Here is a 24210-nt window from a genome sequence, read left to right as displayed (position 1 = left end):
TGCTGTACTGTAGATATCGCTGCTCAAGGCAAGCATTAAAGCCTTGACAAATGTAATCTTTTTTCAACCTTTAATTTGTTAAAAAATCAAATCAGGAAGTGACTTTGAATCCCAGAATACTCTTCGCCCTATTTCTCAACCAATTGTGCTGCACAGACGACTGCCAATCCGTGAACGACCCTTCTCACTAACCAACCTATCCCAGCGCGGCTCCAATGATGTCACACCTACATACTCTGCGGCTGACAAAGCCTTGCGGCTTGTCCTCCCAAACTCAGTTTTACACAAACTAATGCAAATTTATTGCAAGCACTAACCACAAATCAAAAATCCAAGTTGCTGGTTTACTACAGGAAAAGTAACACATGCGCTTCAGAACTTTACGGATTTTTCACTGACGACACTTGCTCTTGCAGCTACTCCTTCCTTCTCAGATTCTCTGATTCGCAAGCAAAATTGGACCCACACATTTTACTCTCAACTGGTCAGTGGGTCTGTCCTGGTGCACATAGGATTCACCAGATCTCAGTTGAAATTTCTTTCACTCACTTTGAATCACACTCCAACACGCCCGATCGACCCATTAAACCAAACAAATTACAACACAAATCAAGTGTCTCATACACTTTTCAATATACTCCAGAATCTTAGACCACTCCGGGTCCATACATCAACTACCATGTGGACAATTTTTGAGCTGAAAGTGCCACAGTTATATGAAGTTCGATGACTTCCCTACTCTCATAATTCAGAGTACGCACACTCCTTCTACAACTTCATTTGGAGTACACAAACTCCCTAAAATCCTCACAAATGTCACTGTTCACCTGCGATTTGCATGTGCTGTGCAAGTGCAAAAACCCTAATTCATTCACTCTATCACCAAAAATGCCGAGAACGTCCTCAAACAACCACTAGCGGGCTCCCAGATTCCAGGAAAGTCATTTCTGGGCTTAGGGATACATTTCCTCTCCAATTTGCATCATTTTAAAAATAAATCCAAATCTCAATAGTAATGAACTCTCAATCTGCACCGGACATCTATGATGAGCCCTTAAAGAGACTGACCGTCAGTCTGCTACCATAACTGTTGCCGCACCTGACATTGGTAAGTAAACTTACAAGGGGACGCGAATAGGTCGATTAATCTTTTGACTCGTAATTAAGATGTTCCCACCATAGAACCAGTATAGACAGTTCAATAATCAATGACAATCAATAACATTAATAATCAATAATCAATAGTCATACACACTATGACCCCTCAATCATGAATAACCACACCTTTATGTAAAAGTTAGAATATTTATTTCCCTATATCAACAATGCTAAGGTCACGCTAGTCAATTGCAATATCAAATGATAAACATACAACCACAGCACTATCTGGCCGACTCTGTGAAAGAAACTCAAAGCTTGTACTAGTACACATTCTAGAATTACCGTGCAAATCAACAGCAAGAACAGTTGTTCAAATGTTATCACATACATTTAGATTCAGCAAAATAAAGCATCAACCATTATTCAAAAGGATGATTTTATGAGTGACGTTTCTATCTAACCCCAGATTAGAATTTGCATGTTGGGCTTCATGCAAAAGAATTTAGACGCACAAATATGGAAAACATCTAGTTATGTCTCAATAAAAATAATGCGGTTGGTACCTAGAAAAAAAATAAAGCATTAATCACATACATCATTAATCTATACTACCTATCCACAGAACGGATTACCATGCGGTAACAGTCTTCGTTGTCAGGACATCAGTTAGTCAGCCGGCCATCTGGTCTCAGCATCAAGTTTAAGAATATGGCAAAGTCTTTAGCATTTAAGTTAACTATCTCAAAACTCACAATATGTCAACAACCTTTCGGTCAAGAAGTGAATGGGAAAAATCGCTGTCATCCTTCAGTGCAGTCCCGTTAAGTTAGATCACTTTTATTTACTTCCCAATTCCTTATTGGTTGGGGAATTGTACATTTTTTACTTTATCCAATAAAACTTTTAGTTCAGATCGGCAGTTTCTACCAGATCATGATCTATGTTTTATGATTGGTTCTTCATGTAATGTCCTCATCCATCCGGCTCATCAGGTAACAATATTGTTGCAGCTTATACTCCAGTCAGTATCTTCATTGTTTTGAGCCTGAGAAAGTCAGTCCAACACATGTTACTATTACATTGTTACACCTAGCAGGAACAGCATCATCTAGTAAGCGGTTCTTACGGAAAAAGACTCCAGTTATGAATGCATGAAGTCAGCACAATGGAAATTCACAATTCAGCTCTTTACACAGACATTTTATTAAACATTTAGAAATACAGCTTGACATGAGGCTCTGCAGCTAGGCCAAGACCTCCGCTAAGTTAAGGCTTTTAATTAATAAAACTAATACATAATGCATAACCCTATATATGGTGTATTACTACATTTTCAAACATAAGCTCATGATTTTCATTTAATAAAGCATTAATAGGTATACTTTGTGAGCATTGGCAGCCACTTCACGTGGGCACATTTTCAAATGCGTGCACTATTTTTCTCTAGATTATTACATTTTCTATGCAAATCATTACTCTTATATATGAATATTCATTAATACGTTTATTATAACTCCTGCGCTAGCAGGACCTATTTCAATTCCTTTTTTGATTTATAGTCCATGTTATCTTCTCTGGTTCTTAATAGTTGAGCTCTGGAACACCCCATTTCTGTCAAAAACCTTACGTTTGATTCATGTTATACTCCTACAAAGTTAAATTCCCACAAGAAGATAGTCACTTGAGTTATTGAACACTACTTATACTTTTTGCTGCTGTGCATGAACTTGGGCAGTGCACTGCAATCTCTGGACCCATGGCGGCTTATCATGCTCTGTGCCCATCAGCTGTGCCCCAAGAACCCAATGTGCATGCTCTGTGGTTATGAGCAGCAGATTTGGTTCCCAGGCATAGCCTTTGGCAACACTCTGTTTCCAGCTCTGGTCAATGTACATAGTTCATAATAGTCAAAAATGGCAAGGTCTCAGAGCAGAACTTGCATAGCAAGCTCTGGGGCAAGGTGAGGCCTAGATCCTGCCACTGTTGTGCATTATAAATAAATGGGCATGACCCCAGGACCTCTTGCAGGTTGTTAATTATTTTTGTTCTTTCAATTTCTGGGATAGTTCTTGAATAGTATGTCCGTCCACCATACTGTTTTAAAAATATATTTGGCAAAGGGGTTATTCCTGCTTCCTATGTGGGATGCCCTCCAAGGATTTGAGCTAGGTCTTGCAGCCCTCATTTGGTCTGCCAAAGGTTTTTTTCATACATTTTTGTTATTCACATTATGTAATGGGGAGTGGGGCATCATTTTCACAGCCAGTCAAATTCCACACGTTCTTAGATCATTCTCAGCCAATCACAGCCAATTACATTTGTTGTATATTTCAAAATCCGTTCTTAAACTGGAATGGTCTAACCTAAGGTGCAGATACCCCTAAAATTAACCCTTTCAAAGCCCACCTAACCTCTTTTTTTCTACTCCCTGTGCCACGCCCCCCTAAGCTGCCCAAGTCATGGCCTTAATATGGACACACAGGTTCTTGATACAGGCGTAACATTTGGCCATGCCCTGAATTTGCCCCAGTGAGTCTGCACAGCTGGTCCTAGGGATAGGATGTGCTCTCTGGCAACACCTTGTATCCAACTGCCAGACCTGCAGAATCCACTGTGCTTGGCTGTCTTATTTACAGAGAGTTCTATACAATGGGCGTGACAATTAGCCACATTGTGGGGGTTCATGCCCCACACGTTCTGTGTATAGCCCCCTTACACACCACAACCACTGAACACATCCTTCAGTCAAACAAGCGAGGCTTCTGGCCATGCCTGGCACGCAACCTCCTGGTTTATATCCTATGGATGTTATTAGTTTTGCATTTTGTTTTACCGTTCCCTCTGCAGTTCTCAAATGTTGCACACAGCTAGCATGCTGAAATAAACGGTTAACCTTTTTTGGAAAACAAAGGGCGTTTTTCCACCCTTCTGGAATCGTTCCATACTTCGATCCCGTTACCCCCCTCCCTCAATCTGGCACTCTAAGATTTATATCTTGGCAATAAATATATGTAGGAACAATGCATGCCGGAACCACGCATGCCTAAACAACACGGTCGGACGAATGATTGCGTTGTTGCCACTAATGTCTTTACCATTAATGCCTTAACAGCGATTTTTTTTTTTTCATTGTAAAGGCATTCCTGGTAAAGGCAAGCATAGAATGGCATGCATGGTTCCAGCAAGCGACCCCCCTGACCTCCTCACCCCCACCCCTAAAACTACTGTGACCATCCACCCCTGCCCCTAAAACTACCCTGACCCCCCCAACCTACCCCTAAAACCTAAACTACCCCAACCCCCACCCCTAACACTACCATGGCCCCCCATCCCTAAAACCTAAAACTACCCTGTCCCCATCCCACCCCTAAAACCTAAACCTACCACGACCCCCACCCCACCCCTAAAACCTAAACTACCCCAGCCCGTCAGCCCCGCCCCTAAAGCTACCCCAACCCCTTACTCTGCCCTAAAACCTAAAACTACCTCAACCCCCCACCCATGCCCCAAAAACTTAAACTACCCGACCCCACCCCTAAAACTACCATGAGCCCTCATCCCCGCCCCTAAAACCACCCCAACCCCCACCATGCCCCAAATATTACAGCAACCCCTCACCCCTGCCCCTAAAACCCCACCCCACCCTTAAAATAACTGCGATCCCCCACCCTTAAAACCTAAAGTACCCCAACCCCCCTAAAACTACCACGACCCCCCCCCACCCCTGCCCCTAAAACCTAGAATTACCTCGACCACCCCACCCCTAAAAACTAAAATTACCCCCAACCCCTAAAACTACCCCCCAACCTTAACCCAGCCCCACTTACCTGACTGCGCCCTCTCCGATTCCGAGTCTGTTTTCTTCTGCCTTAACCATGCATGTTCGTTGATCCAGCCATGCTTGATTAAGGCAGAGGAAAACAAGGTCGTTGTTCAGGAAAGCGTTGTTCCGCTTTAGTGTACAACGACCCTTGTTGTTCCCACGTCGTTCTTCAGGCTGCTTCCCCTTGGCAATCATTCTTAGATCGTTTCTCTAACTGCTAGTACTGTGTAATGGTGGCCGGTGCAAAATGTTCATTCTGTGACAGCTCTGATCGCTGCTGTTCTTGAATTGTGAGATTCATGGAAAAAACATCTATCTCAACAATTCGATTTTTATAATTTAGTGGTTGTTCTCAGACTAGCACTGTCAAACTCGTTGGTCAAGTTATGCAAAAAAAAAATAATGCTTCATAGAACACCCGATACCTATTTTAATGTAAATATGTTGAGAAATACAGGTTTACCCCGATAGACAAAACCTGGTGTTTTCTGTAAAGTTCTGTGTTCATGATAGATTATGCCTAATTGCCGTTCAATAGTCTTTGCTGTTGTACAGATAATACAGTCTCATAAGGTTTAAAAAGGAAATGCCACTTATAAATTTTGTTGTCCTTTGACCTATCGGAATGAAATTTGAACTAAAGAAACTGATCTGGAAATGTCAACTGACTATGTATTTGCATGCAGAGTCGTGAGACAACGCCAAAGTTATTTTAAAATCATTAAAGCAAACAGAAAGAGCAAATAAACGTCACTATAGCGATTATAATGTTTATATATGTATCCTTAGCAGTTATTCAAAGGCATTTAAAGTGTTCTCTAGGGATTTTTCTCTCCCCTCTTCCTTTCTGTCAGAAATCCAGCATTATTTTGTTGTAGCTAATAGAGGAAGACATTTTTCCTCGAAGACGGAAAAAAGATGCTCTCATTTGAACCTTGTGAACAACAGGGTCATTGAGAATCTATTAAAAGATGGGCAGGAATTTTTGTGCAGCCTTCCCTGTTTTCATTGGATGCAAAAAGCCCAGAGTGAATTCAACATTCTGGTCTGCCATTTATAGATAAACCAAACTTTTAGTTAATTTTTGTGTATATATATAAATATATATATATATATATACATATATATATATATTTATTTTTTCCACTGAAAAAGCGAAGGTTACAGGGACGTTATAGTTAGGCTCACATTTTAAACGTACAAAACCTTAGAAATTCAGCAGTTATAGAAAGAGTTATCTCAACTAACTATAACTCATGCCCTAAGTTAACTATAACTTGCGTCCTCGCCTTGCACTGGTAACTACCCAAAAACTATGGCACCTATGACATCTATGATTACATCATTGATAATTTCAATTTAATATGCGCAGTAATTTTTTTGACAAAAAACCTGTGCACGGCGAGGGCGAGCGTTATAAGTTACTTTAGGGCACGGGTTATAGTTAATTGAAATTACTCTAACTATAACTGGCAAATTTCTAAGATTTTGTACATTTAAGATGTTAGACTACCTATAAACATCTTTGTTTTTTTTCTGTGAATTTCTATGTTTATTTTAAAATTCTATTTACTAACTATAACGTCCCTGTAATCTTTGTTTTCTTCAGTGAATTTCTATGTTTTTGTTTAACGTGTAGTAATTTTCATTACTATATGTTAACCCAACCACTGCAGTGCATGGCCTTTACCAATGTGCAGCGGAGGTTGTCTGCAAGACGTGGCCTGTAACCAGACCCTGCGGGCAACCTCCCTAACCACCCAACCCCTTGCTGCGCATTGCCCTTTTGCTGTGCATGGTGGGAGTTGTCGGGGGCCCTGCTGGGTGTCAGAATAGGTGTGAGAGGGTGTATCTGGGGGTGTGAGTGGTTGCCGGATTGTCTCTCTGGGTGTGAGAGTGCATACATCAGTGTTTTAGTGGGTGCGTCAGTGTGTCCGCTGGTCTGTGAGTGTGTGCATGACGGTGTCAGTGGGTCTATGAGTGAGTGTGTGAGAGGGTGCATAACTATCTGAGTGGGGGTGTGAGGGTCTGACTGGGGCTCTGAGTGAGTGCATGAGGGCTGAGTGGGTGTGTGAGTGGGTGTTGAAGAGACTGTATTTTTTTTTTAAAACATCGGTAAAATCCACTGATAGATCCGCTGATTTTTTTCAGTTTTTTTGTTTTTTGATACTTTTTAGCCCTGGCGAGCTCCCTCAGGGAGGGAGGTAGTTATAGTTAGGACCTAATTTCTGTTTTTAAAAAAAGGTGTTTTTTGTATTGCTAACAACTTTAGCGGCATTTGATGAATCTTCACGACATTTTACAAAAAACAATGGTAGTCACTTCAGCTGCTGTTTGGAAAGTTTTGATGTGATATGTCAAGCAGGGGCAGAGAATAAGGGGGTCCCAAAACGCATTTTCCCCATTCATTTTTCCATAGGGATTTTGAACAGCAATACAGTTGAAACCAATGCACGGAATTACACCAATTTGGCAGCTCTTGGTCCAGAAAGAGAGCTTTTTGTTATTTTGTGTAAGTCTGTTCAGTAGTTTTCTAGTTATTAAATGGATGCCATTTAATCATTAAATGCAAACCAAATTTGTGTATACAGGGATGCTGATCCTCCTTGAATCCTCCTCGAATTCTCTGGGATTCTGATGAAAAGCAAGGCCATGCTTGGCTGGCCACATCTTGACAGTAAAGTTGTGCCACCATTTTGTTTCTTGTATTGTCTTTGATTGGGAACAGTGTAAAAACATATAAGGGAACAGTGTAAAAACTTATAAGGGGTCAGGATACAGGTATCCTGACCCCATAGGACACAAAAGTTGCCTTTTTTTCTGCCAATCTGTGGATTTGAGGATCTTCCTTTGCTACTACTTGGGTTCTCCTTTGATCCTGGGGAAAAGCAAGGCCCTGATTGGCTTGCTGCAATCTGACACAAATATTAATGTGTGCGTTAACAAAAATTCCAGTTGCAATTCTCCCCAGGGTACTTACACGTAAGGTCCACAGTTATCCGCTGCTAGCTTACTGGGACATGGATTTTAAATGTGCAAAAGATCCAGGGAAAAATAGGAAGGAAAATCTTAAATGATTTACTGCCTTTCAAGTTTGATTGTCTACCTAAATGTCAGCTGCTGTAATGTAAATAACCTTGAAGAGGCTATCTATTTATACTGTTCTTTTGTGAAATGCGCTGACACCCTTTTGGATCTCGTTCAAACAATGTAAAACAAAAAAAACAAAAAAACAAAATAACATTTCTCTTAAAGGTTCTCATAATTTTGTGAGTTATGGTGTAAAGTTCCTGACAAAATATGGCTAAAAAAAGCCTTAATGATGAACTCTCAGTATTCCGTTTTAGAATAATATTGTGCTACCAAAACATGTAGCATTCGGATGATCTCTTTCTGATAAGGCATTACCAGTGCATAATTTATGCTTGTTGTTTCCGGTGCTGAGCACCGGCACTTATTTTTGAGGGCCAGCGCTTAGTCTTCAGCCTCAGGCATTTGCTGCGAGCAAAAGACAGATATGGGAAAGACGGAGGAAGAGAAAAACTAAAAAGCGTCTCAAAAGGAGAAAGCAGAAAGCTGCAAGGGAGAGCTTAAGGGGCAGGGAGTGGCTTTAAATGTATTAAAGAGGCCCGAGATGGCTTCAGGATTACTCTGCCCCAGTACTTCGTGCTTGCACATTTAAATGCAGCAGCCGTGGGTTTAAGAGGAGGGCTTTGGGCACCGGCACATTTTTATTTACAAATTAAGCACTGGGCATTAGTGTCCTTCCAAAATCTGAGCATAAAAACATACATCATATAGGTATCTAACGTCCTATGGCATAGACATATGTTTACAGATTTTGTGGTAAAACTAAAAGATACAAAGTTGGCCTCACATCAAAAGGCAGGATCTTTAGAAGCTATACAACGGACCACACCCACACGGTGACTAAATAAGCCTTGGTGTTCAGCTTTGGGGAGAAAAAGCTCAAAATAGAAAAGGCATAAATAGAAAATATATGCAGACAAGGGATCCATCCATTTGGTACGCTTATTTATGTTGGAAAACTACAATCATCTTAAATGGGGTCGTCCCGCCTAGCGAGAAAACGTCCTCTTTACCTACTCCGGCATTGCTAACAGGTTTTAGGGCCTATTGTGACTTCCCTCACAAGATGGCCTCTTTAAACCTAAGAATTCATTTTTTTTTTACTAAAAGGCATTCCAGGTTTTGGATGCTTTCGATAAAAAATTTTAAAAAATCAGACAAAGAAAACAAGCCTTTAAAGGCATAAAAGAATAAAAATCAAAGAATACATATGTAAATAAATGAAGTCTTTCATAGTCTGTGGGTTGCAGTTGTTTAGAAAATTAAAATGCTGTGCATGGACCACATGCAGCTGTGGCCTATAGTTACATGTAAAAGAGGGAAACTGCAAAAAAAGAAAATGATGACGATATCCTTTTTAGCACATCTGGAATGAATACCATGTCTGAGTGCATATTCATGACCTCACTGTCAAAACTACAATTCTCTTTTGCAACGCAAACAAGGAGACTGTGAGAAAAATGTGCCCTGTAGCTCAGAGACACATTTTCCCCTTTTGTACTTTTCTAGATACATCCTGTAATTATATAATGGGTGTACGAGCTACTCCATATTTGCTTTCCTGCTTTATCAGTAACTGACATTTTGCAATTTGCTCTGAGTAGAGACCCACAGAACTCAGTAACTGACCATAGTCCCCATCATCGAAGATGCGGTAGCATGTATGATTCCTCCTCTTAGAGCTGACTTCGAGAATACTTTGCGATGCTGCTTTGAATTTGGCTTCCAGAGAATGTGTGCATTTTGGTGGTGTTTTTTCATGGTCATCTGTTGAGCCACAGGGAAACCACTAGTTTGCTGTGTATCACAGTGATCCCATCACCAGCCATTACACGAGAAAGCCATGAAAGCGACCTGTAGACTGTGCCCCAGTCCCAATACTAAGGTGAACTGCAGGTCTGGTGACTAACAGACATGGCTGGTGGGAGCAGTGCTGGCATAGTGATTGCAAGGAGAGATGTTTCACCTTCGCTGCTTGCACAACACATTATCACATACAGTGCTGAGCATTTTAAAGCTCTGCGTGCTTTATGCATTACACCTGGTGTATCAGCGTTCGCTGTAGTGCTGTATTTGAAGAGAGATTGAAAGTTTATTTGTTTAAACACTGACTTATTTTGATGGTAGTAAGCAAATTATATTGTACAGTAAAATTACTTGGCACAGTATGTTTAAGGACATATTTTTACCCCTTTTAATTTGATTGTCATGTGTAAAAAAAAAAAAGAATACACACAAAGCCATGCAGCTATTTTGGCACTGCAGAAAGCCATGCAGCTATTTTGGCACTGCATGGACCCCTTTAAGGATGTCTTCTCCACACAGGAGAGAAGCCAGACAGCTTGCCTGAGGTTGGTAATTCATGAGATCATTTGAAGGGTGTCTTCTCCACTCTGCATTGTGATTTATCAATCCTCAAGAGGACCACTGATTCAGAAGGTAGATTAGATGACAAATTAATTCTAAGATCAAAAAAGCGAAAATGGAGTTAGGAATTAACCAAAATCACCACTGCTTTCCAACTGAAAATCATTCCACCAACATGAGGGGTTACGCTCAAAGGGTATGTAAGACTGCTCAACCAAAAGATAGACAGAAGTGGAGCCCATGTGGGTGACGATAAGTCCAAGGCACCAGGACTCAATGATGAAGCATGCCTCTGACTGAAGGGTGTGAGCCCTATAAAAACACCAAGCGGTTTAAAGGGATAGGTTATCTTTAGGGTGAGTAGTCATACTTGCCTTCTAAGGGCCTTCTCTTTCATGTTGGTGGAATGATAGAGCCATTCACCACACGCCACTCATTACTGTACAAATTGCCACCAGCTTGGGAAGTGTTACCAGGGGCTTGCTCACCTACCTAATGCGAAATAAAATGATTCGGCACCCTTTCACATGGTAGGGATCCTGATGACGTTGTCTTTCAGTTGCTCATATCCTGAGCAATATGTCAGTTGGTGAAATATGGCTAAAACATATGGAATTGCTGACTCTGTCATTCGGTTTTGAGCGACTTATTTATTATATGCTGGCAAAATTGTATCTTCTTCAAAACCTGATTGATTGTTGCAGTTTTTAACAACCTTATTAATACATTTTTGTGAGACAAAGTGATTTGGTAAATGAATATTGTTATTTGCAGAGGAGATGTAAGACAGACCATATTATGCACCAGGTAGTGTGACACGCAATTAGTACCACTATAGTGGATCAACCTGAAGCATCAAATGATATTACAAATTTATAATGAGAGACTTGGAGGTTCTATGATTTAGTAATCTATAAACTTTTGATTGAGACCAGTTCTCAAAATCTGGGTACCAGTGGCGGCCGGCAGCTTTAGGAGGGAGGGGGCGGGCAGGAAGCACACACACACACACACACACACACTCATTCTTTCACACACAGACATGCGCACGCACATCCATTAACAACACTCATAACATTCAAACTTGCACGCACGCACCAAACATTCATTCTAAAACATCACACACTCATTCTTTCACACACGCACTCACGCACATCCATTAACACTCATAACATTCAAACATGCACGCACGCACCAAACATTCATTTTAAAAGATCTCACACACTCATTCTTTCACACACGCACACACACACATCCATTAACAAGACTCGTAACATTCAAACATGCACGCACGCACCAAACATTAATTTTAAAACATCACACACTCACACACTTACCTTCAGCCTTGAGGTCCCAGGAGGGTTGGGACTGCTGCCTTCCCTCATTGGCTAACCTTAGGTCAGCCAATGAGGGAAGGCAGCAGTTCCAGCCTCGTCACAGAGTGGGATGGGGTCAGTGAGACTGTTGCCCCACCCCACTCTGTGACAAAGTGTCACTGATTGACTCTCGCCCTGGGCACTCCAGGGCTTAAACCTGAAGCGCCCAGGTCGAAGTCAATGGGTGACGCTTTCCTTGTCACCCAGGGGAGGGCCTCGCTGCACCTTTGCTGAGCTGAGGAGGTCACACCCATAGGAGCTGAGACCTCCTCAGCCCAACAAAGCTCAGCTCAGGCAGCCAGGAGTCTGCGCAAATCGCGCATGTCTGCTCCTGGCTGTCTGAGCTGAAAATGAAGAGTGTCTGTCAGGCTGACCTTTGTTCAGCCTGACAGACACTCTTCATGAGGGGCAAAAGGTGGGGGGGGGGGGTGTGGCCCCTCCGCCCTAAAGGACGGGCGTGCCTGCTGGGTACATTGCAGCTCCCGCAGCTCATCTGATCACTTCACAAAAAAGTCCATCTGCACTGTGTAGATTCTCTCTCGACAAAGGTGGGAACATGTGCCCAAGTGGGTTACTACAAAATCGAATATAGATTTTTTTATTTTAATGTAATCTGAATTTCCTTTTTCGCCATTTCTGCAGCAGAACTGAACTATAAGCCTAGGCTTATGACATTGAGGTGGACGACCCCTAAGTGAAAAGTTCTCTCTCTCATAGACTGTTCTGTTAGTAAAGAGATCTATGCTTGCTGGGCTAAGGCCTCCTAATGCTGTTTCATGTGCTGCTTATCTGGCTGGAACATTCGTGTGCCAGGAAACTGATCCTGCTTCCCATGCCTGCAAGTGGTGTTAAGTCAGCTGGTCAGACATTTAATACACTATTTAACTTGGGTGCACCTACCACCGCAGTCACAGTAGCACGATTTTTTTTTTAAATCAAACTGTTATAATGTGCTTTTCTTCCGATTGTTGAATAATGAATTAGCTTTGTTTTTAATTGTTACCATGTTTCATGGCATTGTTTGTAAGGTTATGTTTATGGTCTAGATGAACAGAGTTTTGAATTATTAGCAATCTGCAGCTGTTCTCATTTCAAAGGGAGACCTCAAGCGCCTCTTGGCAGGCTCCCCTCTCAGTGGAATAGTACTGGCCTTGTGCTTATCTGACATAAGCATAACTGTTAGTCTTTTAAAAATGCATTTCACTATCTCCTAAGTTCTTTATTTTGTTTGTAGTTCTCAACTGAGCTCATTGAACTCTATTTGGGAAAATTAATATCAGAAACGTACTCATCATAGCTTTTCTCCTACAAATGGAACCGATGTCCTACTTGTTAGCGATTGATCAAAGTGTGCTGATGGGAAAATATGCAGGTTACACATTTCTCAAATTAATGTTCCTCCTCCTCAGTAATTATTTATGTAGATTGTTGGTTGAGTGGACAATTCAAATGATTACACTTGAGTCTGGAAACAAGTGAACCAAGAGGACAGACATGCTCCACTGCTGACACCTTGCGTCTGAGTTATCACCCCCTGTGCCTCGGATTGATGCATACATGATGCTTTAAGGACTCGGGGGATGCAAGGGAGCAAACCAAGGGAAACGGTAGAGTAACTAGATGCCGGACGGGGAGAGTTACTGCAGGTAAAAACATTCGATTACAAATGGAGGCATGGATAACACGTTATCCAGAGGCTGGATGACGTAAAGTACCCAGGAGCACTTTGGCATTACAGAAGGGGCCGCAGAAGCTCGCGCGACCCCTTCTGTAATACTGATTGTGCTGGCGCGCATGCAAATGAGGGAATAGAGCTTTGCCTTCTGAGCCTGCGCCGTATTACAGACTGGGCCAGAGAGGCAAACAGGCCCTTAGGAGGCACGGTCAGTGTGCCTCACAAAGGCGGCACACTGTCACTGCGCCCCGTGAGGACGGCTCTCTTGAGGGGTGTAGGGGGTCCCACGGGGACCGCCCGACATCCCCTGCGGCAGGTGCACGTGCAGTCAAGTCTGCAGTGTGCTCCGTATTTCACTTTAATGCACCGCCTCGAGAGCAGCACAAGTTTGTTAGGTAGTAAGCGGCACTGTCTCTGTTTACACCCGACTTGCCTGTTTAAAGGTGCCCGTACAAACCTACATAGCGGATTGAACATGTCCAACCTTTAATTGTTGAGAGCCAGGTTTTACCCATATCAACAGGAAGAGATTTTTAGCAATCTTCTGTGAAAGTTTTCTTTTTTTTTTTAAACTCATCCTGGGGAAAAATCTAACTTTGCCTGTGCAGATGCACTACACCATTGATGTTTTTTTCCCATCAGCGCGGTATTTTTGCAGCTAATTGGATTTTCAACTCTATTAAGGTAGTCTTACTCTCTAAAGGTTTTTTCATTTTTTATCTTGTATATTGTGCTCTTACATTGTTAAATGTCAAGAGTCGACCCCTTGCAAATGTACATGTAAATATTTCAATCTTAAAATTTCAAACCACCTGCCCTCTCTGCCTGCCAGCTATACTATTCTCTTAAAACTCTACAACTTACCCTTCTGACACACTTGTTTTATTCTCACATACAATGTAGCCTACAAAAAGATCAGTTTTCTTTCCATGCTAGAGACTCTGAAGTTCTGCATCTTCCGGTAGGCCTACACTTCTTGGCCCGTGATCAAGTGCTGGATGGAAATATGACCTTCAGGACATTTCCTTGTTTGGGATATGTAGCCATGCAGTGGATTTTATTATGGTTACAGCTTTTTGCATCTGACTAATTCTAACATCGATGAATATGTTTATGCTGAGTGCCACATGATTTGTATTATTATTATTAATATTATTGTGACGTAGACAAGAAGAGATGCTACATAACCAACCCCTCACGTCAGAGGCAGCCACAATGTCACTTAAACACTTTAAAACTTTCAAATGTAGAGGGAAAATAAATCCAACTTACCACCCAATGTACTATCAAAATAAATAGCTGGTATTAACATAGGTATACAAAATAATTCCATTAAATACTTTTTAAAGCATCTTTATCACTAAAGAGGGAAGAACTATGTTTAAGCGGATGTGAACAATGTGCATAGATATTGTGCAGTCGTTCAAAGTGAAGGGAGCTGATGGGTGAAGGTATATTATAACCATATGTAGGAGCTGTGGGGATTGCAAGCACTTGTGAATACACAGCTCTGAAGTGGGGATTGAAAAAATAGAACTAGAAGATTTAAGGACCCTCAAGGGGAGACTAATTCAAAAACCGGGAGATTGTTAAAAACATATGGAGAATATGGTTGGGGCGGTTTACTTGGCGGTATTTGTTGACAGGAGTTTGCACAGGGCAAACTAGTGGAGTTAATTTACAAGTAGAAATAGAATGAGAAGGACGATTTGGGGGTAAACGACCCAAAAAGAAATCATGGAGAAAACACACGAAAACAAGCGTAGAAAAATGGGGTTTTGACTAGATCTGAAAACCTTACAATGGGAAGAAAAGAAAATAGATGAACAAGAGATATACGGGTTTTATAAGAAAGAGTGGAGAGACACGCAGAATCTGACTTATTTGGTAGGTTCACCTGCTCACGGTAAGCATGCGAACAACAATTTATTTGCAATACTGATTTTGTAGCTTAATGGATTGTGAACTTATGTGTTGCATACGGCTGCCATCTAGTGGCTCGATGCTGAAACGGTCTAAAAACCACATGCATGGTCAGTTATAAAACTAGAGTTTCGAGTAAATTATATTTTAGATATTCGAATTTGTAGATCTCCTTCCTGCCCACTGTGAGCACTAGAGCAAACTGCTGGTTTATGGTTAACATGCTTTGCACCTAGGACTTGGAAGAAAAAGTATAGGAGGTGGTTTAGAGGAACAATTCTCCCCGTCATAAACTTTCTTGCTCTACTTAGCCTCATTTAGGGTAGGCCTTTGAGATAGCCATTGCTCTTTCGAAAAAGTAATACATAATACACATACTTAGATGGCATTTTTGTCCAGAGGGCTTCATACATTGGCCTGTTAAATTGGCAGTCACATTTAGGTTCCACCCACCATAGCCTACAGCCTTTCAGGTAATGAAATAGGTCAGCCCTTGTTGCCAATTGGCTCCCTTCACTTTAAGTGACTGCAGAAAGCTTGTGCGCATTGCTCACATCCACTTAAAAGGAGTTTATTTCTCGTCAGTGACAGAGGTGGAATAAAGTGTGCTATTTTATTTTAGTTAGTGCATTAACTTTGAATATCAGCTATTTATTATAGCTGCATTTGGGTTCCCTGATAGAAGATCATTTATTTTTCATTTCAGTTTTAAAGTTAAAAAGTGTTTAAGTAACATTGAAGGTGCCTGTGATTGGAGTGCTTTATGTCGTGATTTATTCTGCTCTTCGCCAGAAATGATAATGACAAAATGAATGGTCCAACTGAAAAATTATTTTAAAAACATATCTAATGAAACTGTCACGTCTCTGAATATTTTTTTAAATGTAACACGTATGTCCCCTTTCAAAGTATTATTATTTGTCTTTTTCTTTTTGCGGCACAAAAAAAATAAAAGAAAAGAAAGATGCCAAGACCTGGCCTGTTGAATATGCCAATGTTTGTTGGCAATGCTTGATTTGTCATTAAGATGTGCCTTTTCACCAGCCCGGTGAATATCGGTTACTTCTATGAGCGGGTGTCATTCAGTACAGCTTCTAAAACTTGTGCACACGGGTGTCATTCAGTACAGCTTATAAAAATTGTGCACACTGATATTACTGTGAGAAGGCTACCTTTATGTATCCAAGGAGGCCAAGAAGTGTATTCGGAGTCATTATTTTATCTAAATGGAGACTGCCTTTGTTTTCAGTGGACAGAGGCCGGTAAGTCTACAGATGTCAGTGGTCCGTTTTTGATTCTGTGTCTTGAAGGACAATGACCTTCTCATGTTTGTAACTATCAAAAGTGTATTAGCTCAACTTAGGAAGTAGCTGATAAATGCAGGTTAATTAAAAAAAAAAAAAAAAAAAAAAAAAAAGAATAAGTATTTCTTTTTTCTGTGAACTATTTTCTGGTCCGTTGTGTTAGCACCTGTGTTCATGTACTATACTTCTCAATAATGCATCACATAATTCTGCTGCTCTTCATTACTCATCTACAATATGAAACTACCCAAATTTCTAATTTTAAAAATCATCATTTTGCACTGTAGAAAAATCTTTTCCATAAGCGTCTACCCTTCTCTGTCCCTTAAATAGGGGTTTTCAGAGGTTGAAAGCAGAAGTCGTTTGTAGGCATATTTGCACAGAACAATACATACATTTGAGCTTCAGAAAAATACTGACTACAATGTATCTTTTGATGTGAGATGATTATTCAGCGACAGATTCATGATTGAAACAGTTGCTGATGCATTCTGCCCTGTTTCGATCTCGTCAGTGGGATATAGTGTGCATGCTGTGAGATAGTGAATTTCTTAAGGTGTCTCATTTAAGACAATTTAGAAATTCTGACAAGTAGTGGGAAAGCTGATTTATGTTATCATAGATTGGATGAGAGCTGTTCTCATTGTTCATCTACACACCACGTATCTAACGTGTGTCCCTGACCCTTAGGAGTTTGTTGAGGCTCTAACATAAGGTTTGAATGTCTATATTATAGTCTTATAACCAGCTGCCATGGGGTATACTGGTTGTTAAAGGCCTTGAACCTGTGTTCCTGGCCCGAGACACAGGCGAAGGCTTATAACAAGGGAGAGAGCCTTTAACAAACCGTACAGCCTGAGGCAGAAGGGCCATAAGGCGATTATAACATTGACCCATCTAAGGGTAGAATATTCTAAATTAAAAAGGTAGAAACAGTAAGACAAACATTGGAATGTTGGAACAAAAGGTTTGCACCAGCCATTATAAACCAAGAGTCTCTTCATTGTTTTCAGTAAAGCTCCCAACATTCCAGTGTTCTAGTGACTCATAAGTTTGTAAAGAATTGCAGGCCATCATAGTCACTTTGTGATTGAAGAATATTTGTTTTCCCTTTCCAAGACTGAGAACCGGGGGGCCATAGCAACGAGTAGTGATGCATAAAGCCTCTAGGTGGTCATGACAGTGGGGGATAGTTAAGGGAAGAAGAGATATCTGAGCAATTATAGGTATTCTTCAACATGTCTTTCCTCATATTTTTCCAGTATTGATGAATTGGGATTTCTGTTCTGGTAGTGAAGTGTTCCAAAGATTGGTTGTTAAATGTTCTGCCACCTAACTGAGCTTTTTGTTTTAGACATATGGCAGACAACGTTATTGGTGGGGGGTTAGAAAAACAATTGTGCTTTACTATTTTAGCACCATTAGGAACTTGTGCTTGCCTCTACAACCCAAACCATTTTTCACCAAACAAAGAATGAATGTAGAACTTCACTCAAAATCATGCTTTTGTTGGTTTGGTGTCAATTTGTTCAGTCGTTTTGACATAAGTTTAAAAAAAAAATCTTGGCTTTAAAGGTTTAGCAGTTTTGTATAGCCGTATCATTTGGCAATACAGAAATTACATTTTAAAAAAGGTATCTGATTGGGCAAGGGAGAGTTTTCTCCCATCAAACCTTTTGGATACAGAGCCCCATGGTACTGTGTATCTGAGTTATCTGATTGGCTGCTACAAGAGAAGAATGTCTCCTGAGGCACCCATTTCAGGACATGTGGCAGCGTCCCTGCATCCTGAACTAAGGGGTCAGCATGACCACACCTTGACCTCTTGCTATAGAGGGGAGTACTTTCAAAGGGCCTCTCCCTTTCATATAATAAAAAATCATATAGAATGATTTGCAGGCTTTGCAAATTCTCTTCGGTATTCACAAATCCCTGACACCTAAAATGGGATTGGTACCATGGACATCACCTGCCATTTAAGGTGTTGCATTGGTCAACAAAGTTTGCCCTGGGTTCCCGGCACCCGGACATGAAGCTTGCTCAGGAGCCTCAAATCATCTATGCATTAAAACAGACAAAGGCTCAGTATTATGATACTGTATTTAGGGTGTTTTGGACTGCCTTTTGTACACAGGGTACATTTAAGGTCGAATTATGTCTAAGAGTGAACCTTAATCCTTGGACAAAGTACCTAAAAATATAATTTGAGGCCTGAAGCTGTCAATTTATTGACAAACACTTAAGTCATACTCTTATTCAAACACACCTCTGATGGATATTTAGGGCCAGATGTAGGAAGCCTTTTGCGCCTCGCAAACGGCGAAAAATGCAGTTTGCGAGGCGCAAAAGGCTGAACGCGATGCTGAATCACATTTTGCGAGTCCGACCGACTCGCAAAATGTGATTCTGACTCGCAAATAGGAAGGGGTGTTCCCTTCCTATTTGCGACCGCATCGCGATGTAGAGTTGCTTTGTGACCGCGAAAGCGGTCGCAAACCAACTCGCAGTTACCATCCACTTGAAGTGGATGGTAACGCATTCGCAAAAGGGAAGGGGTCCCCATGGGACCCCTTCCCCTTTGTGTATGCCCACAAAATTATTTTTTCAGAGCAGGCAGTGGTCCTATGGACCACTGCCTACTCTGAAAAAACCAAATGGTTTCGGGATTTTTTCTTTTTGCAGCTCGTTTTCCTTTAAGGAAAACGGGCTGCAAAGAGAAAAAAAAACTGCTTTATTTAAAAAGCAGTCACGGACATGGTGGTCTGCTGTCTCCAGCAGGCCACCATCCCCGTGAGTGCCTAGACTCGCTATGGGGTCGCAAACTGCGACCTACCTCATGAATATTCATGAGGTGGGTCTTTGCAACCCCATAGTGAATCGCAGAAGGTGTCAGACACCTTTCTGCATAACATTTTGCGAGTTGCAAATTGCGAGTCGTTATGACTCGCTATTTGCAAGTCGCAAAATGTTTCTTTGCTACATCTGGCCCTTAATGTGCTATATGGGAGGGCCAAATTTTCATCCCAATCATTTTAGAGATATATTTCACTTCGAGCTGAAACTGGAAAACGAAAACAAAAAATATGAAGGCTTATTTAGAGTTTGGCGGATGGTTTACTCCATTGCAAACATTGTGGAGATCCCATCTGCCATATTGCAAGTGTAATAGGCTATAATGGACTTGTAATACGCCAGATGGGATACCTGCTACAATTGTAATGGTGTATTTCTCCCGCTCAACTCTCAATAAACCCTAAGTTTATCCGTCACATAATGTTGAATTCCAGTTCATTTTTGCTGCCTGTTGCAGATCTGTGCAAAAAGCATCCAGAGCCAACATTGAGGCTGGTGCCTGTTAACTCTTAGGGTGACATAGAGAAGAAATATCTAATTTAATCTGTATTTGTCAAAAAGTAGTCTCTTTGTGCTGACATTGATGAGGCTGATTTTAAGACTTTCTACTAGTACGTTGAATATGTATCAGAATGGGAGCAATATCAACTGTGTGCTTTTTTTGCTGAATTATTTGAAAAAAAGAATTGAAAGCACCGCTCCAATATAAGTAACATTTTCAACTTGTATTTGTTTCTGTGTGTTAATTAATGCCAATATTTACCTTGGCTAATAATGTGAATATATTTATTCAAGTAAATGAAATCTGGCATTGCTGTTTTAAATGTTTTGATAATCCATGTTTCGTCTAAAGATTTTTAGTTTTTAATTGAGGGCCATATATGATCTGACCAGAACTTTTTATTTGATGTATTTGCCTTTCTTCATTATGATTGCAATGATGTTGTATGTTAAACAATAAATCTGTTATAACTGATACCTTACTTCACAGTTTTTGATGTAGATTGTAAGACCAATATCCCCACCATTGGGCCTGGCTTTACAAAGCTATTGTTTTCTTCTTTTCTCAGAACATTTCACAAATCCTGGTTTGTCTACTGAAAATCCTCATGTCTACTTAAGTTAGGTAGTCTGAGTGAATAACTTTTCGCTATGCCTTTTCTGAATAATGACATACATAATTTAATGGTCAGGCTTACCACAAAGTAAGTTTTGGTATCTGCCATCAAAACTTCAGAATCTATTGGTGCAATCTATTGAGAACTTACCAGAAATACTTTAATCAGACATATTACATTTTGTTCAAAATATGGCCCTATGCATTATTTTGTTTAACGTTTCATGTTTTTTCATCCCAAAGGAGTACAAATCCCCGCATAGGAGATATCCTTCAGAAGCTTGCACCTTTTTTGAAGATGTACGGCGAGTATGTAAAGAACTTTGACAGAGCCATGGACATGGTCAACACATGGATGCAGAGATCCTCATCATTTAAGGATGTCATTCAGAATATTCAGGTACTCTATTCTGTGATAAATGTTCTTCGGCTCCACTCATAGCATCTTCCTTAAATGGCAGTTCTCAGCCTTAAAGAGAATACCATCTTCTGTACTGATGAGTTTGGGTACAGATAAGATATTAGTAACTGCACCACAGAAAAGAGACAGCTTATGTCTATATGTATTCTTTAAACATACTGGATGAAAATCTTTATGTTCAGTTAAATTCTTCTTGGATATGTTCATGCTGAAGAGCGAAAGAAAGATAACGAAATTCAAAGACTTCTCTAAATTGTTGCACATCGAGGTATTTGTATCTTGACTTTTTCTTGACTTTTTTGAGCATTAAAACGATCAAAAAAGGATTTGTTTGAACCAATGGAAAACAACTTGGCAATAAAATGAGGATTAATATTTCCCCACTTCTGTAATGAAGGGATAATAGATTGAGCCTAACATCTGCTGCTATTAACTCTTCTATTTAAGAGTGAAAGAACATGAGAAATTGTAATGAAAAGTGTTCATTAACTGCATGTTTTCATTTTTATGCAGCATAAATTGATCAAAAGCAACTTATTTTGCAAAACCAAATTTTTATGTAGCATCAGTTGCATCATCAATCTATACTTCACAATTAAACAGCATCTATTGTGCTAGTTAATTTCAATTATTCTGTACTTTTCCCTATATTTTCAGGACATGGCAGGGAAATTAGTAAAACATTAACATTTGGCTCAGTTCCATTCATGGCTGCATTAATTACGACCTACAATGTAGTTATTACACTTGCCTAGACATCTGCCTCCCACTCAACACACTGGGCATATCCTTGAATATTCACCATATCCAGTCTTCTTTGGGCTTATAATTGAGAAAATTGGAAACTTCATTATGTGTTTGCTGTTCTTCTTCCCAGGTATGAAAGCTAGTATGCTCTGCTCAGCTTCACAGCCTAATTTCTGTTTGATTAGCTTAGTGGTTTGTCTACACACCACATTCTAATATAGTGGCATACAATGCTCCAGGAATGTAAAAAGTGGACAAGTTTAATACACTGACTAATTGAAAGCATTAGTGTTTGTTTATATAATAACAATGTTTCACATTCCTTTGCTTAATTTCCTGATTGAACACATATACGTTTCTTAAGGATGAAATAATCATAACAAGTAGAATCTGCAAATCAAGACAGAGTACTCTTTGTGTATTGTACGGCATGATGTGAGCATTTAAGCTGTAAAAAAAAAAAAAAAACACCCATTATCAAAGCATTCTGAGATTTTTTTTTTTAAAAGGGGTTTGCAGTGTCCCAATAATTTCTCCTGTATAGTGGTTAAGCCAATGATTACAGGCTGCGTTGATCTTCTACCACCATCTATATTGGTGAACTCTTTCGAAGCAGAGCTTCTATCCCTAATATCTTGCCACTGTCCAGACTTTGTACACTGCCTGACAATTTTAATGAAGTACTATATGTGGTGGAATTGTTGAATGAGTACGCTCGCAAAATGACAAATATAACCAAAGTATTTTTTTTTCCATACAGAAAGATGAAGTGTGCGGGAACCTGACATTACAGCATCATATGCTTGAGCCTGTGCAAAGAATTCCCCGTTATGAAATGCTGCTTAAAGACTACCTAAAGAAACTTCCAGAGATTTCTCCAGACAGGAAAGATTCTTTAAGTAGGTTCCTTGCCACATTTAATTTTTGAATTGTAAATCATTTGTAGCTTTTTCTTGATATGAAACAAACATTCTTCAAACAATGCATCTGTGTATCTCGGTCTATAAATTGCACATTTTATCCATTTCAAAATATAGCACATTTAATTTTCGGTCCTCAAAAATATGTTTTTTTTACTCCTATAAACCAGAACTTAAACAGTCAAAGGGTTCACTGCAGCGAAATAAAAAAAAAAAAAGATTATTGATGATTACTTTGACATGCATGGTCAGTTCAGGTTGAAGTTAAGAACATGAAGAAGAAACACTCTGATAGTAACTCAGAGCAATAAAGCACAGTATAGAACGATTTCTCATGTAATCGAAGGTCTGGCTGAAATAAAGTATCCAAGGTGGCTGATGTCATTTAGTTCTGCATTTTCCTGTTTAATTACTTAGCAAAATCACCTCCAGTTTTATTGAACAAAGAAGTTCTGTAAAATAGACTTTCAGACTTGCCCTTTCTCTTGTCTAAACCATTTCGCAGTCTATGTGACTCTATCCAAGAATGAGTATTGGTCTGGCCTTTGTGTCTTCATGTAGACATAGATTACCCCAAGAAAACGTGTTGTTCCTCATAAAGATGAGGTGTCAACGTTTTTGCTGGTAGCAGAAAGGCAAGAATGGGGAGCCACCATTTTCCCCAAAGTGATGTAGTTGGGAAAGGAGAGAAACATATTTTTGCATACTTGGAGAGAACTATAACATACATTATTTACGCTGATACTTTGCTAGAGGAAAACTATCTGAGCGGATATTGAAGGAGGCCGACTAGTATAGCCAGTTGATAAATGTGCATGTGAGACCTTGTCTGAGTAGCTTTTCAACAGACAGAAAGGATCAGATGCATAATCTTTATGCCTGATCTTCACACTGAAAAAAAAATATCTGCCGTGAACTTGAGCTAAACATATGTAGGCTAACTCCAAACCCATTCCTTCATCTGCTAGATTTCTATGGAGTTACCTTTTTAGATCTTCCCGGAGAAATGCAGTAGACCAAATATCGGGTGTCTTGGTCCATTCCATGTGAAACAATATACTACAAAACTATCTTTTTCAAAACCACAGACCAAAGACTACAAAATATAGAATGTCAAGTTCTTGACCTTACATAAATACCTCATGAAACACAAATTTCATTGTCATATCCAGGCAAATTCACTTTTCCTTTATGTTCAGGATGGTTAACCTTAGTTTCTAACAAACCATCCTGACATATTTTGGGCACGTACTTAACAGTGGTATTAGACATATCAAAATGTTTGAAGGGAGGTGTTGATGAATAGCCCATGTTTTGTCAGTCTGTCTTGCAGAAGTGGTTTTTCATTTACTACCATTTCCTCCGAGACAAGATAAATAGACTCAACAACATAGAGAACAGATTCCGAGATTGCCATTTTCAGTTGCAATAGATTGCATTACATTGAATACACCTTGTACTCCAGTGGTGATAAGCCTGCATAGACATGTGTA

The 24210-nt window shown here is 40.1% G+C and overlaps 1 protein-coding gene across 7 annotated transcripts in view; it reads left to right on the top strand.

Annotated features, from left to right (window-relative positions):
• FGD3 (FYVE, RhoGEF and PH domain containing 3) overlaps positions 1–24210 on the top strand; it is a 554715-nt gene that overhangs the window by 393494 nt on the left and 137011 nt on the right. For all 7 annotated transcript variants that reach the window (XM_069206420.1, XM_069206423.1, XM_069206421.1 and 4 more), the window contains 2 exons: positions 20873–21029; positions 22558–22696. In XM_069206420.1, the coding sequence (XP_069062521.1) occupies positions 20873–21029; positions 22558–22696 (296 nt within the window). The remainder of the gene's footprint in view (positions 1–20872; positions 21030–22557; positions 22697–24210) is intronic.

The sequence above is a fragment of the Pleurodeles waltl genome, chromosome 9 (assembly GCF_031143425.1).
Source record: "Pleurodeles waltl isolate 20211129_DDA chromosome 9, aPleWal1.hap1.20221129, whole genome shotgun sequence".
Lineage (NCBI taxonomy): Eukaryota > Metazoa > Chordata > Amphibia > Caudata > Salamandridae > Pleurodeles > Pleurodeles waltl.
This window is presented reverse-complemented; position numbering and strand designations above follow the sequence as displayed.